A 12338-nucleotide genomic window follows, 5' to 3' on the forward strand; every position below is an offset into this window, starting at 1 on the left:
CTGAGCACCTGTGGCTTTGGCTGATGCTCTGTCCTCTCCAGAAACTAGACACAACATCTCAGTGCTTGGGACTCTTGGCGCTCAGCTCCTTCCTCTTTGCCCTTAGGATCGGTTGGCGCCACCTGGCTGGGTCTGCCCCAACTGCCAGGCACAGTATGACTTCGATGCCATCGAAACAGCGCTGGTGGAAGCCCTGCAGAAGAAGCTGATGGCCTTCGTGCTGCAGGACCTGGTGAGTGTAGGGCTTCTCTACTCTGCCCCTCCCCCTGGCTGGTTGAGGCTGGACACATTCACTTTGCCCCTGGCAGAGGGGCTTGGCCTCGTCTCCTGTCACACCAAAAACTCCTTGGCCACCAGGTGTGCAAGAAGTGTCATGGTGTGAAGGAGACACACATGCCCGTGCACTGCAGCTGTGCGGGAGACTTTGCCCTCACCATCTCCTCCCAGGTATGCCTGCACCCTCTTGCCTGGCCCAGCCCCGTGCCAGCAGCTCTTAGGGAGACGCCAAGGAGTCCCGCAGTGCCCCGTTTCTCCTCTGCCTCTTTTCTAAGTGCTTATCCCCTGGGACCTGCTGTGCTGCCCTCTGCCCTACCAGCCCCGCCTGGCCCATCCCCCTGGAGCCCCTTGCTGCCCAGGAGTGCCAGGAAGCCTCCCTCTCTGCTCCTTTCTCCCCAGACTTTCATGGACCACGTCAACGTCTTCCAGAACATTGCCCGGCACTACAACATGGCCTACCTGCTGGAAACCATCGAGTGGCTACTGTGCAACAATGCCCAGCTCCAGTGAGGTGGTGGGCTGCTCTTCCTGCCTGCACCGTGCATCTCGCTGTGGGAGAACAGTCATGGACCCACTTGGCCATGAGCCAGACCTCCAAGAAGCTGCACACCCCTCCTGCGGTGAGGGAGGGAAGGCAAGAGCTGTGCCAGGGACTGCTGTGGGGGCAGGAGGGGCTGGAACTGTGCTCCGCAGGTCTGTGCTGGCCCCCAGGTGTGGTTTTACTGTTGTACTTCTATAAATAAATGGATTGTAGAAGGCAGGTGTGGTTTCTGGGGGGTGGGAAGCAGGGTCTGTGGCCCCGTCTGGCAGGGAGCCGTGGGGGTGGGGGGCAGGGGGCAGGGCCACGTGGGCGGTGGGCGAGCTGAGCCCAGAGCTCTTGCCCTGCAGTGAGACCTGGGCTGCTGTGGAGCAGTGGGAGGGGAGCGGGTCACAGCAGAAGCAGGGAGCTCCTGGCTGCCGGGGGGCAGGGAGCGGGTGGGACTTGCCCTGTGGGAACCCACGGAGGTACTGGCAGGGTCCGAGGGGCAGAAGCAGCTGACCAGGTCTGTGAGCAGGTCCCAGCTAGAGCAGGCATAGCAGGCGTGCCCAGGGTGCCCCCGGACTGGGTGCAGGGCACGAGCGCTCTCCCCGAGAGCTGTTCCTCCTGCTGCTGTCAACCCTCCATGCTGGACGCTGGCACAGCCATGGCAGACCCTGCGGCTCCCCGGAGGAAAGGGCTGGGTGCTGGCCAGGCTGGGGGGTCAGAGATGCTCCCCTCCCACCCTGCAGCCCTTCTGGAGACCCTGGGTACGGTGGGGGCAGGGCTCTGGCAGTGCAGCAGGCCCTGGGCTGCCTGCTGGGAAGTGGGGACCCAGAGAAGAACTGGGCTCTGGCAACAGGCTCCTGTCCCATCCCTGCCCACAGGGACGCCCTGGGCAACCCAGGCTGCTGGCAGGGCAGGGGCAGCCAGACCCCTGTGGAAGGGCCAGGGGGTGCAGGCCCAGGTGCCTGGAGATGCTCTCAGCTGCCATCAGGACAAATCAGACACACAGCAGCTCTGGCAGAGGAGCCCAGTGCGGTACTCGTACTGCGTGCACAGCCGGGCGGCAAGGGGCAGCTCCTGCCTGATGCAGCATCATGCCCACAGCTTTCCCAGGCAGGCCAGGTTCTGCACAGGGCAGAGGACCCCCAGGTGACCTAATGCACAGATGTCCTTGAGGTTCCCCCGCCAGCCTGGCGCAGGGAAGAGAGGCGGAGGGATGGAGGGCACAGCTGGTCTCCTGGTCCTGCAACTGCAGGGAACCGCTGGCCAGAAGCAGCCGTGAGGAGCCCTGGCAAGAAGCTGTGCTCAGCGCTGCAGAGGAAGGGGAACGCCCCGCGTGGACCTGTGCCCATCTGCCTGGGGGGAACACTCCTTCCAGCCCCTAGAACAGGCGATCCACTGTTCCCTGAGCATGTAAGAAGACTTGTGGCCTGGCCCCCCTAGGGCTGCCATAGCTCCAGGGGACACCAGCGCTGCCCAACCACCTCCCTCCCTCCCTCCCCTGGAGGCACCTCAGAGGCTCCCCAGCATGGACATCTGAAACGGTTTTCTCCTTCTAGTAGGTTTCTCTCATCCCAAGTAGCCACTAAGATCCCCTCCAGCTGCCTCAGTTGTTGGGGGCTCTTTTGGAGGAAACTGCCTCCTCGGGGATCCACCTGAGACTGTTCCCAGGCACATCGCAGTCTTTTGACGTCTTACAGGGACCTGAGATGCCGAGTAGCAGCCCCAGACTCCTCCAGGGACGCTACCTGAGAAGCTTTTCCTCTTTTGGAGGAAGTTGCCACTGCAATTTCCCCATGTGACAGTGATTTTAAGACCGCCACTGCACACGGGCCCTTCCTTAACAATTTCTGTTGTAACCTGAAAAGAACCAAATATAAACCACCACCTACTGAATCACAGGATGGTTTGTGTTGGAGAGGATCTTTAAAGATCACCTTGTCCAACCTCTTCTGCTGCAGGCAGGGACACCACCCACCCCCCATCCCCCCAGCCCCCAGCCCAGGCTGCTCCCAGCCCCGTCCAGCCAGGGATGGGGCACCCGCAGCTGCTCTGGGCAGCCTGTCCCAGGGCCTCACTGCACTCACGGGGAAGAATTTTTTTCCCAATTTCTTATCTAAATCTACCCTCTTTCAGTTCGAAGTCTTTCCCCCTTGTCCTATCCCTACGTTTCCTTGCAAAAAGTCTCTCCAGCTTTCTTGTAAGCCCCCGTCAGGCACTGGCAGGCTGCTCTAAGGTCTCCCCGCAGCCTTCTCTTCCCCAGGCTGAACCGCCCCAGCTCTCAGCCTGTCCCCACAGGAGGGGGGCTCCAGCCCTCTGATCAGTTTTGTATCCCACCTCTGGACTCGCTCCAACAGGTCCATGTCTTCTGATGGGATGTTGGGGACCCCAGAGCTGGGTGCAGCGCTGCAGGCGGGGTCTCACGAGAGCAGAGCAGAGGGGCAGCATCCCCTCCCTCGCCCTGCTGGCCACGCTGCTGGGGATGCAGCCCAGGACACGGGTGGTTTTCTGGGCTGCCAGCAAACCCTGCCGGGTCATGTCTGGCTTTTCATCCACCAGTACCCCCAAGTCCTTCTCAGCAGGGCTGCTCTCGAGTCCCTTCATCCCCCAGCCTGTATTGATACTGGTGAGTGCCCTGGCCCAGGTGCAGGACCTGGCGCTTGGCCTATTTCACAGGGGTCTACTTCTCCAGCCTGTCCAGGTTGTAGTGTTGCCCGTAACTAAGAAAAGATTAGTGACAAGTAGCTGAGAAAATATTAGCCACATACTCGTATTGAAACACCATCAGTGTGAACAGCCTGAACACTGCAGCAGGGACTGCTGGCAGTATAAAATTTCCCTGCCTGGTCCTTGACCCCTCTGGAGAGGCTATGGCCCTGGAAAGCACACAAGCAGGATGCCAAGAGGAATCTTCCACCTCCACAGCATAGGCATGGGGAGATTTGCTGTGATCTCCATTCAGCTCATTATTCTGAGTCTGAAAGAGGAAATTGTTGCAGTTTCTCTTCTAGTAAAACCTGGCAGTAGACATCCAAAGCTTCTTCAATCACCATCTGAACTAGCAAGGTTAGACCCCCTCAGAAGTCCTTGGCTATTCTGGGGTGCCATCACAGAGGGGTGGCATTGGTGTGAGGAAGGGCACCACCAGCCTATGGTCCAGGTTAGGAGACAAGCTGATTTCTTCTGTTAGACTAATTTGGAGTCTCTTCCTTGCAGCTTAAGAATTTGCACTGAAACCCACCGAACTGCCACCAAGTGCAGTAACCCTGCTGAGGAGGCACCAGCTGGGTGCTCACCTAGGGGAAGGCTGCAAGGGTGCTCTGGCTGGTGGAGCCCACCAGGGCCAGCAGCACAGCCCAAATCCTCCCCAGAAGCCTCATAGCCTCCATCCTGCTGGGACGCACACAGCCGTGGCATGGGCAGCTCCATGGCATGGCTCTGGTTCCCCTCAAGTGCAATTTTAGGCTTCCCAAAAAGACGGCACGTGGCCACAGGAGCAAGCAGGTGGTGTCACGCACCCACTGCATGGGTCACCCAGCAGAGATGGTGGCTCTCAGGAATCCTCCATCATTCTTCAAGCAAGAAAAAGCCACCCACAGTCAAGGTGGCGCTTTCAGTTCAGCCACAGCCAGTGCAAAGGGACACAGGGGGCCCAGACAAGAGATGAGGCAGCTTGTCGGGGCCTCCCTTGCCTCCAGGCAAGACAAGCCCCCCTGCCCAAGCCTGGCTCTATGGGGTGTCTCAAGCTCCATCTGGGGACCTCACCTGCACCTGGCTGGTGTCAAAGACAGTGGGCAGGGCCTGGAAACAACCTGTCCTGGGTGGTAGGGCTGGGGCAGTGTGAAACGCTTCACCTCCTCAGAGCATCACCTCCTCTGCACCTGTCACAGCTCCAGGTGGTGATCAGAGCTATCTCCATCTTCTCCGGTCCACCTCATCAGCCCACGGCCACAAAGACTTGCAGAGCCCTCCTGTGTGCATGTGCAGTACAGCCCCAGGATGTCCTCAGAGGCACCAACATGTCCTCACTGCCACCAGTGCCCCAGCACAGACACCACTGCCCGCTCACAAGCTGCAGCAGGCATGGGGCACCCTTCCTGCTCACGCTGCAGCCCCCTGAGACCCCAAGCTTCATGCAGCATGGCAGCTGAGGCTGAGGAAAGGCTATCCAGCATTAGGCACACGATACAGAAGATGAGGAAGACCGAGAAATGTCCCTGCTGCCCAGGGAGGTCCTCTTGTCTAGCTCCCAGGTACTTACCGACCATGGTCCAGGGTTCAGTTTGCCCACTTTCCACTGTGGGACAGGAACCACTCCCCTCCCAGTGAAGGAAAAACCTCTGCTGGGAGCAAGCGGCCCACCACAGCCCAGCACTCCCTCCCTGCTCCTGGCAATGCTGCAGCTGGCCACCCGCCACCTCGGGACCGATACAGGGAAAGTGTCTTCTGCAAGGCTCTCCTCAAACAAGGATGTTTTTATGGTGTGTCTGAGGAGGACAAGAAAGAAAAGAAAATTTATCTGAAACACAGAGACCAGGATCTGTAGGAAACCAGCCCACTGGAGAGACCTCACAGGTGCTGTTGGCTCTGGGTCTGCTGACAATCCTGTCTGTTCCTCACCCTCAGTGTGGCTGGGGAAGGGGAGAATAAGGATGCTTAGTGGGTGCAGTCTCTCCAGGAATGTGTAAACACTTGACAAGGGGCCCTGCTGCCACCAGCTGCTGCAAACCAGGGTGCTGCCCAGAATGTGCAGCTAACCCAGCTGCAGTTTCAAAATGAAGTTCGCACTCTCAACTGCAGCATCAGCCTCTCCTTCCCCCTTGTCTGAACTGAGCGATGCTAAAAGCCCCTGCCCCTCCTCCAGTGCAGACTCACTCTCCCCCTATGCTTGGCATACAGAGATTGCTTTGCAGGCAGTGGCCACCTTCTCCCCATCACCAGCTCCAGTGGGAACAAGGACCTGACAGCTCTTACAACACACCGGCCGGGATGAACAAACTCGCTTCTGCCTTTGAGAAAACACACTAAAAGTGCAGGTCTCTGCAGAAAGCAGTGGGAAGGACACCCCACCCACCACCTCTCCTCCATTCCTCTGCACTCGAACCAGGAGGCAGGAGCAGGTCTGGTGCTGGAGGGAGCAGCTGGAAGGAGGCATGAGGTGCTAGTGGGGAGGTGGAGGGTGGCGCTTCACGAGGCCAGGATGCCCCGGGGCTTGCTTCACCTCCTTCCACCAGACCTCCACATCCCACTCGGCCAAGGCTACGCACCAGCACGGCAACACCAAGGAGCACCTAGTTCTACAACGCAGCGCTGACGCACCCGGAGCTGGGAAGCCCACAGGCTCCCCACGCCGAGTGCTGCTGCTCTGCTTCCCTGCCGTGCTCACCGGGAGGGTTTTGCACCCGTTGCTTGCTGCATCCTCGACGGCTCGTCCTGCGCGATGCCGGCGCTCGGCTCCCACCTTCAGCCCCCGGCACCGTGCCGGGCATCCGCTCGCCTTCAAAGGCTGCGGGGATGCGCATTTCGGGTGCGCTGGCACCACAACCCCTCAGGGGCACCGCAAGCCCTCAGGGGCACCGCAGGTGACATCGTGGAGTTTATACCAAAATCCTCCCGCGCCCGCTGCCGTCGTCCCCCGCCCATGGCGCTCGCTGCCCCGCGGGCCGCGCCCTGCTCCCGGCGCGGATACCGGCGGCGGGCGGGGCGGGGGGCTGCTGGGCAGCTCCCAACGAGGGGGTCGGGGTCGGGGTCGGGGCGGGGGAGATGGTGCGCCGGGGCGGAGCGACGGTCCCCGGGCTGTCCCGCGGCGGAGGCGGGGCCGCCGGCCGCTTATAGCGGTGCGGCGGGGCTGGGGGCCGCCGGCCGCGATGGAGTACGCGGAGGCGGAGGAGTACTACTACGGGGAGGAGGTGGCGGGCAACGCGACGGGGGAGGCGTGCGAGTGGCAGGCGGACTGGGAGGCGTCCTTCTCGCTGCTGCCGCTGCTGTACCTGCTGGTTTTCGCCCTGGGGCTGTCGGGCAACGGGCTGGTGCTGCTGACGGTGTGGCGCGGCCCGCGGGCGCGGCGCCGCTCCGCCGACGCCTACATCGGCAACCTGGCGCTGGCCGACCTGGCCTTCGTGGCCACGCTGCCGCTGTGGGCCGCCTACACGGCGCTGCGCTTCCACTGGCCCTTCGGCGCAGCGCTCTGCAAGCTCAGCAGTTTCCTGGTGCTGCTCAGCATGTTCGCCTCCGCCTTCTGCCTGGGCGGCCTCAGCGCCGAGCGCTGCCGCGCCGCCGCCCCGCCGCCCCGCGCCGTCCCCCGCCGCCGCCCCGCCGGGCTGGGCCCGCTGGCCGCGCTCTGGGCGGCGGCGGCGGCGGCGGCGCTGCCGGCGCTGCTGCTGCGGGAGGCGCGGCGCGGCCCGCGCAACCGGACGCTGTGCGAGCTGGCGGCGGGCGGCGCGGGGCGGGCGGCGGCGCTGAGCTTGGGCGCCACGGTGGTGGGCTTCGCCGCGCCGCTGCTGCTGATGGCCGTCTGCTACTGCTGCGTGGGCGCCGCCGTCCGCCGCCACCTCCGCCCGCGCCGGCGGCTGCTGCGGCTGATGGCGGCGCTGGTGGCCGTATTTGCCGGCTGCTGGCTGCCCTTCCACCTGCTCAAGAGCCTCTTCGCGTTGGCGGCAGCCGGGCTGCTGGAGCTGCCCTGCGCGCTGCTGGGGCTCATCGCCCGCCTGCACCCCTACGCCACCTGCCTGGCCTACCTCAACAGCTGCCTCAACCCGCTGCTCTACGCCTTCCTCGACGGGCGGTTCCGCGCCCGCTGCCGCCTGCTGCTGGGGCAGCGCCGCCCGGCCGCCGCCGCCGCCTCCTCCACGCCCAGCGGCCCCACGCAGCGCTCGGAGCTGCCCCCGGCCGGCACCAAGCTGTAGCGCCCGCGGCCACAATAAACGCCCTTTCCGCCGCCGGAGCCCGCTGCCTCCTTCCTCCGGCTGCGGTCGGCGCGGCGGCCCCCGCCCGGGCTGGGAGGGCAGGCGGAATCCGGGGGGGGGGGGGCCGGGCCCCGCGGCTCCGGTCACCTGCGGGCGCCCCGGCCCCCGCCACAGCGCCAGGGACGGCTCTGGGCCTCCCGTCTGGCCCCGGGCCCGGCCGGGGTCGCCGCTCTTGCCAAGCCGGGGGCAGCCCCTGTGCCCACCCCGCCCGGGGACGTGCCTCCCCCCCCGCGGCGGGCCGGGGGGCGCTGGCTCAGCCGCCATCACCCAGCCAAGCCACGGCTCCGTCGGGGTCGGCCAGGCAGCGTCCTGTGCCCTGTGTGCCCTCGGGGCCCGGCCAGCCCGTGTAAGCCGTGCCTGGGGGCTGCCAAGAGCTGGGAGGGCGCGGGCGTGCTGCCGCCCCCCCGGGCAGGGCTGTCCCAGCGGGGCCCTGCAGACCACTGGACCCTGTGCTCCAGCAGCTGGGTGGGTTTTCCTTGAGCTCAGGCGAGCCAGCCTTTCTCCAGGCACCATCTGGCGCTGGAAGTGTCCTCCAGGCAAACCCTTCCCATGTCCAAGGGGTGACGCCTGGGCCCCTGGGTGTCTGCCTGCTGAGCTGGTGCCAGGCGGGCAGCACCCGGTCTTTGGAGCGTTGCATTGAGTAGAAGAGTTGCCGATCCCACACTGCCCAGGGTGAGCCTGCCCTGGTGCGGGCTGTGGTGGTCTCTCATTTCTGGAACTCCATGGATGCATTGCCCCTTTCCAGCTGGCAACAGGCAGCCCTTCTGCAGAGCCTAATGGCCCCCTCCGAGGGCTGAGCCCCTCAGAGGGTGCGGGCTCCTGATGGTACCGCTGTGGGTGCTGGGACAGGACCAGCCAAACCTTGTGGTGAGGACGCTGCCTCACCAGCGAAGCTGCGCTAGAGAAAGCTGGGTCTGAGCTGAGCAGACACCCCACACAGCAGCACTGCATGTGGGGGACAATGTGCTTTCTTCCTCCCCTGCCCCTGCAAATCCTGGCTGAAGTTTTTGCTGCCTTGTCTCAGTACCCAGATGTACTGTCTTCCAAGTCCAGACCAAAGTGGGTCACAGCTGTGCGGAGTGACAAGGTGAAGCCGTGTACACAGGGGCACAGAGGAGTGTCAGGCAGCACAGACGTAGGTGGGACGTCCTCAGCCCCACTGGTCTGGACAGGACATCAGGGCAGTGTAATATGGGCTGTAAGCACTGTACCTCCCAGGTACCCTGTAGCATTCCCTCCCTGCTGCTGCTCTCCTGGGGCGCTGCTGTCCCTCCATCCCCATGCCAGCCCAGGGCACCAGCACCAAACCGGGACAGGCTCATGGTCCACAGCCTCCAACTGCCTCTCCTTCCCCTTCAGCTCAGCTGGGCAGCTCTACCTAACCAACAGCAAGGTAAAAAACCCTCAGATGCTATCTGTCCTTCCTTCTGCCCAAGCCTTGCTTCCGTAAGGCTGTGGACTTTTCTTTCCTTGTGAAATGCTTGAACCAGAACGCTTGGGACATCTGCCAGGGCAGCTGCAGACATGGCTCCAGACCACATGAGGGGAACATGAATACAGGTAAGGAGAGCCCTTGAGGAAAGGCTGAGGGTGCAGGGGGGATCCCAGGAGGGGCAGCCACTCACCGCAGCCCCCTTCCTCTGCAAAAGCACAGCAGAGAGGAGATGGTGACAATGGGGCTGGCAGGTGGGAACCATCCCATTGCAGGCACTGCTTCCCCTGGAAGGAAGGCCAGGAAGGGGGAAAGTTCACAGCCCACCTGCCCTTCAGGTGGCCCCACATGCTTGAATTCACACCAGTGACCCGCTCTGTCCCCAGACGCTCTCTGGAAGCCCCACTGTCTGCGTCCTACAACAGTGCAAGATATGCCTGCTGTCCTTGGCCCCAAGGCACCTGCTCCACACCAGCCCTGTGGGCTGCCAGGCCTCCTCCTGCACTCCGGGGACAGAGGGCTCTGCGGTCAGCCTTACCACCCTTTGGGGCTTCCCCTGGGGAAAGGTCAGAGTGACGCTCAGGGCCGGAGCCCATGCAGAGGCAACTGGGACCAGCCCCACTGTGCTCCCACAGCTATCACAGCCCCTGTCCTAGGTGAAGCCGTGTCAGACCCATCTGTCCTCCAGGCTGGTGGCCACACAAACCCTGAGCGTTGGCTGGTCAGGCGCAGGGTAAACATGGGGATGGGCTGGGGCCACGCAAGGCGTAATCACACCAGCCAGGGCACCTGCCTTCCCTGCTCTGGCATGCAAGCCCCTGTCCAGAGAAGGAGCAGAGACCACTCTGCAGCCTTCCAGGGTTTCTGCTCCGTGTGTCCACTGCTGTGTACTAGCAAGATGCATCCATGCTCCTGCTGCCCGTGAGTGCTGCATCCAGCTTCAAAACCAACTCTCAAAGCTCAGGCTGTCTGGGCAGTGGTTGGTTTGGACCTACAGCATGCTGCAGGATGGGTTTGGGGGCAACTGAGCAGTGGTGGGGCTGGTCCTGCCCATGCCATGGGGCAGAGCAGCTCTCCTCTCCAGCTCCACTTTGCCTGAAGGCAGACAAGCAGCTCTGGGGAGGAGAGGGCTGCTAGGAGCAGACAGTGCTGAGCCCATGGACCCACCTAAGCCAAAGGACAGCAAGGCAAGAGCAGGATCTGGGAGGAGCAGTTGGGCACTGGACCCAAAGCACGCCATGAGCCCCAGGGTGGCTGCAAATGTAGGAGCAGGGCTTCCTCCCCAGCACTGCTCCCTACGTTGAATGCTCAGTCACATCCTCTCCATCTCACTGCAGCTGCCTCCTGACACACACCCCAGAGAGACATGCCTGTGCCATGGCACTCCAGGAGGGAGCTGGGCTGACAGTGGGGGTAAGGGGGATGTGAGAAACCTTCTGTAGTCATGCTCAGGTGCTGCAGGGTGGAAGAGGTTTTAAAAAAAAGCCAACAACCCAGCCTGCTCCAGCCATCCCCTGGATGGGTACATGGGATGGTGGCTTGTGCCAGGCAGGCCAGAGGCAAGAGAGGGGAAACAAAGGCATGTGGAAGTGTCAGCAGCCCAGGGCCAGCACCTGCACCTTAGCACCCACTGTGCTGCGCCATGGGTGAAGCAGCACCAGCATCACTGCTCTGCCCCAGCAGCTACTCCTTCCCAGGCTGGAGCGGCTGTGCAGAGGATGCCCAGCTGCCTGCAGGGCCCAGGACAAGGAGCTGCTGGCGGCTCCCAGTGCTCAGACAAGGGCCCCACTGTGTGCTTAGCCGCGGGCAGCCCTGGGCACTGCCACACCTTGTCCCAGGGCTGGCTCTGGTGCTGAGTGCCTGCCTTCACTCCTCTGGGGAGATGCCAGCTGACCCTTTCAGGGTGAGGGAAGCCGCTTCCAGGCAGCTGCAGCAGGAGTTGGCGGCTGGCAGGAAAAGGAAGACTTTGTCCCCTTGTCTCCCAAAGAAATGTGACAGAGCCAACAAAGGCAGGGTGGGGGTGCCCTGGCAGGGGACGGGGATGCCTGTCCCCCTGGGGGATGTTTCCCTGGAGACAGGGCAGCACCAGGGGCTGATGCCTCCACACGTGTCCTGTGTTCCCAGGCGCTGGTGGCTCCTGCACAAAGAAGCACTTGATGAGCTGGTGGCAGTGCCCTCGCTCAAGGGGTCCCGCCATGCAGCCCACTCCTGGCAGCTGAGCTGGCAGCTTCACCTCAGCCTGGCTGACTGTGGCCCAAAGGAGGCAGAAGGGGAATGGCCCTGGTGCCAGGGCCATGCTGGGCAAGGAGGGCATGAGGCCACCAGATCTGCAGCACCACAGCTGCCCATGCCTGCCTTGGCAAGCAAAACAAAAGCCACTTACTCCGAGAACACCCAGGGATGCAGGAGCCAGCATGGTGGCACTGGTCCTTAGCCTGGCTTCTCAGCAGCTGTTTTGCAGAGGCCAGCCAGACCAGAGCACACCTCACAGTCAGCGCACGCAGCATCAGCTCACTCAGGCACCCAGCCCCAGGCACGGCAGCCCTGCACACGGCACTGCAGCACCATCACTGCTTGCTGCAGGCAGACACAGCTTCTCAGAAAGGAGAGACAGGGAAGACAAAGGCTGTGGGCTCGGTGCACCATGCAAACACCCTGGACTGGTATCCAGCCTCCCTTCCAGGCTGAGCCAAGGCTACTGAGGTTTCTTCTTCCAGTCCCAGCTGCCCGTGTCACTGGGAGTCAGGCTTCTCCTTCCCAAAGAGCATGTTGGGCTCTGCAGCAACACGCTCCTGCTGTACTTGTCTAACTCAGCATGTCCTGCCCTGCTCAGATGCTTTGCTCACTGTGCTGAAGTAACAGCAGCCTTAGAAGGCCTTAATATCCCCAACCCCTTCCTCCTTCTGGAGCAGCCAGTGGTAGCACCCCGCAGAGAGGAGCTCCCAGCAGGATGAGGGGACAGTGTATTTATGATTTGTTCTGCTCAACAGGCTGCAGCCCAGGGAGAAGAGGGAGCATTTGGGGGCTAGAGTGGCCCAAAGCACCTGGTTTCTGCATGCAGTGAAACCGCATGGCAGGGACCCCTGGACATGCAGCCTGGGCTCACAGAGGTCCCCAGGAACCTGGTCTCTTATGCCACTAA

General features: G+C 62.7%; 2 protein-coding genes across 2 annotated transcripts in view; both read left to right on the forward strand.

Moving 5' to 3' along the window:
* POLE (DNA polymerase epsilon, catalytic subunit) overlaps positions 1-1032 on the forward strand; it is a 29423-nt gene extending 28391 nt beyond the window's left edge. The window contains exons 46-48 of the mRNA XM_040583770.1: positions 107-232; positions 358-447; positions 676-1032. Coding sequence (XP_040439704.1) covers positions 107-232; positions 358-447; positions 676-786 — 327 coding nt within the window. The 3' untranslated portion in view covers positions 787-1032. The remainder of the gene's footprint in view (positions 1-106; positions 233-357; positions 448-675) is intronic.
* Positions 1033-6666: 5634 nt separating this feature from the next.
* Positions 6667-7728, forward strand: LOC121082763 (apelin receptor A-like). The gene has a single exon (XM_040582418.1). The coding sequence runs from the start codon at positions 6667-6669 to the stop codon at positions 7702-7704; it is 1038 nt and encodes a 345-aa protein (XP_040438352.1). The 3' UTR covers positions 7705-7728.
* Positions 7729-12338: the final 4610 nt, after the last annotated feature.

Source organism: Falco naumanni, chromosome 1, assembly GCF_017639655.2.
Source record: "Falco naumanni isolate bFalNau1 chromosome 1, bFalNau1.pat, whole genome shotgun sequence".
NCBI classification, from domain to species: domain Eukaryota; kingdom Metazoa; phylum Chordata; class Aves; order Falconiformes; family Falconidae; genus Falco; species Falco naumanni.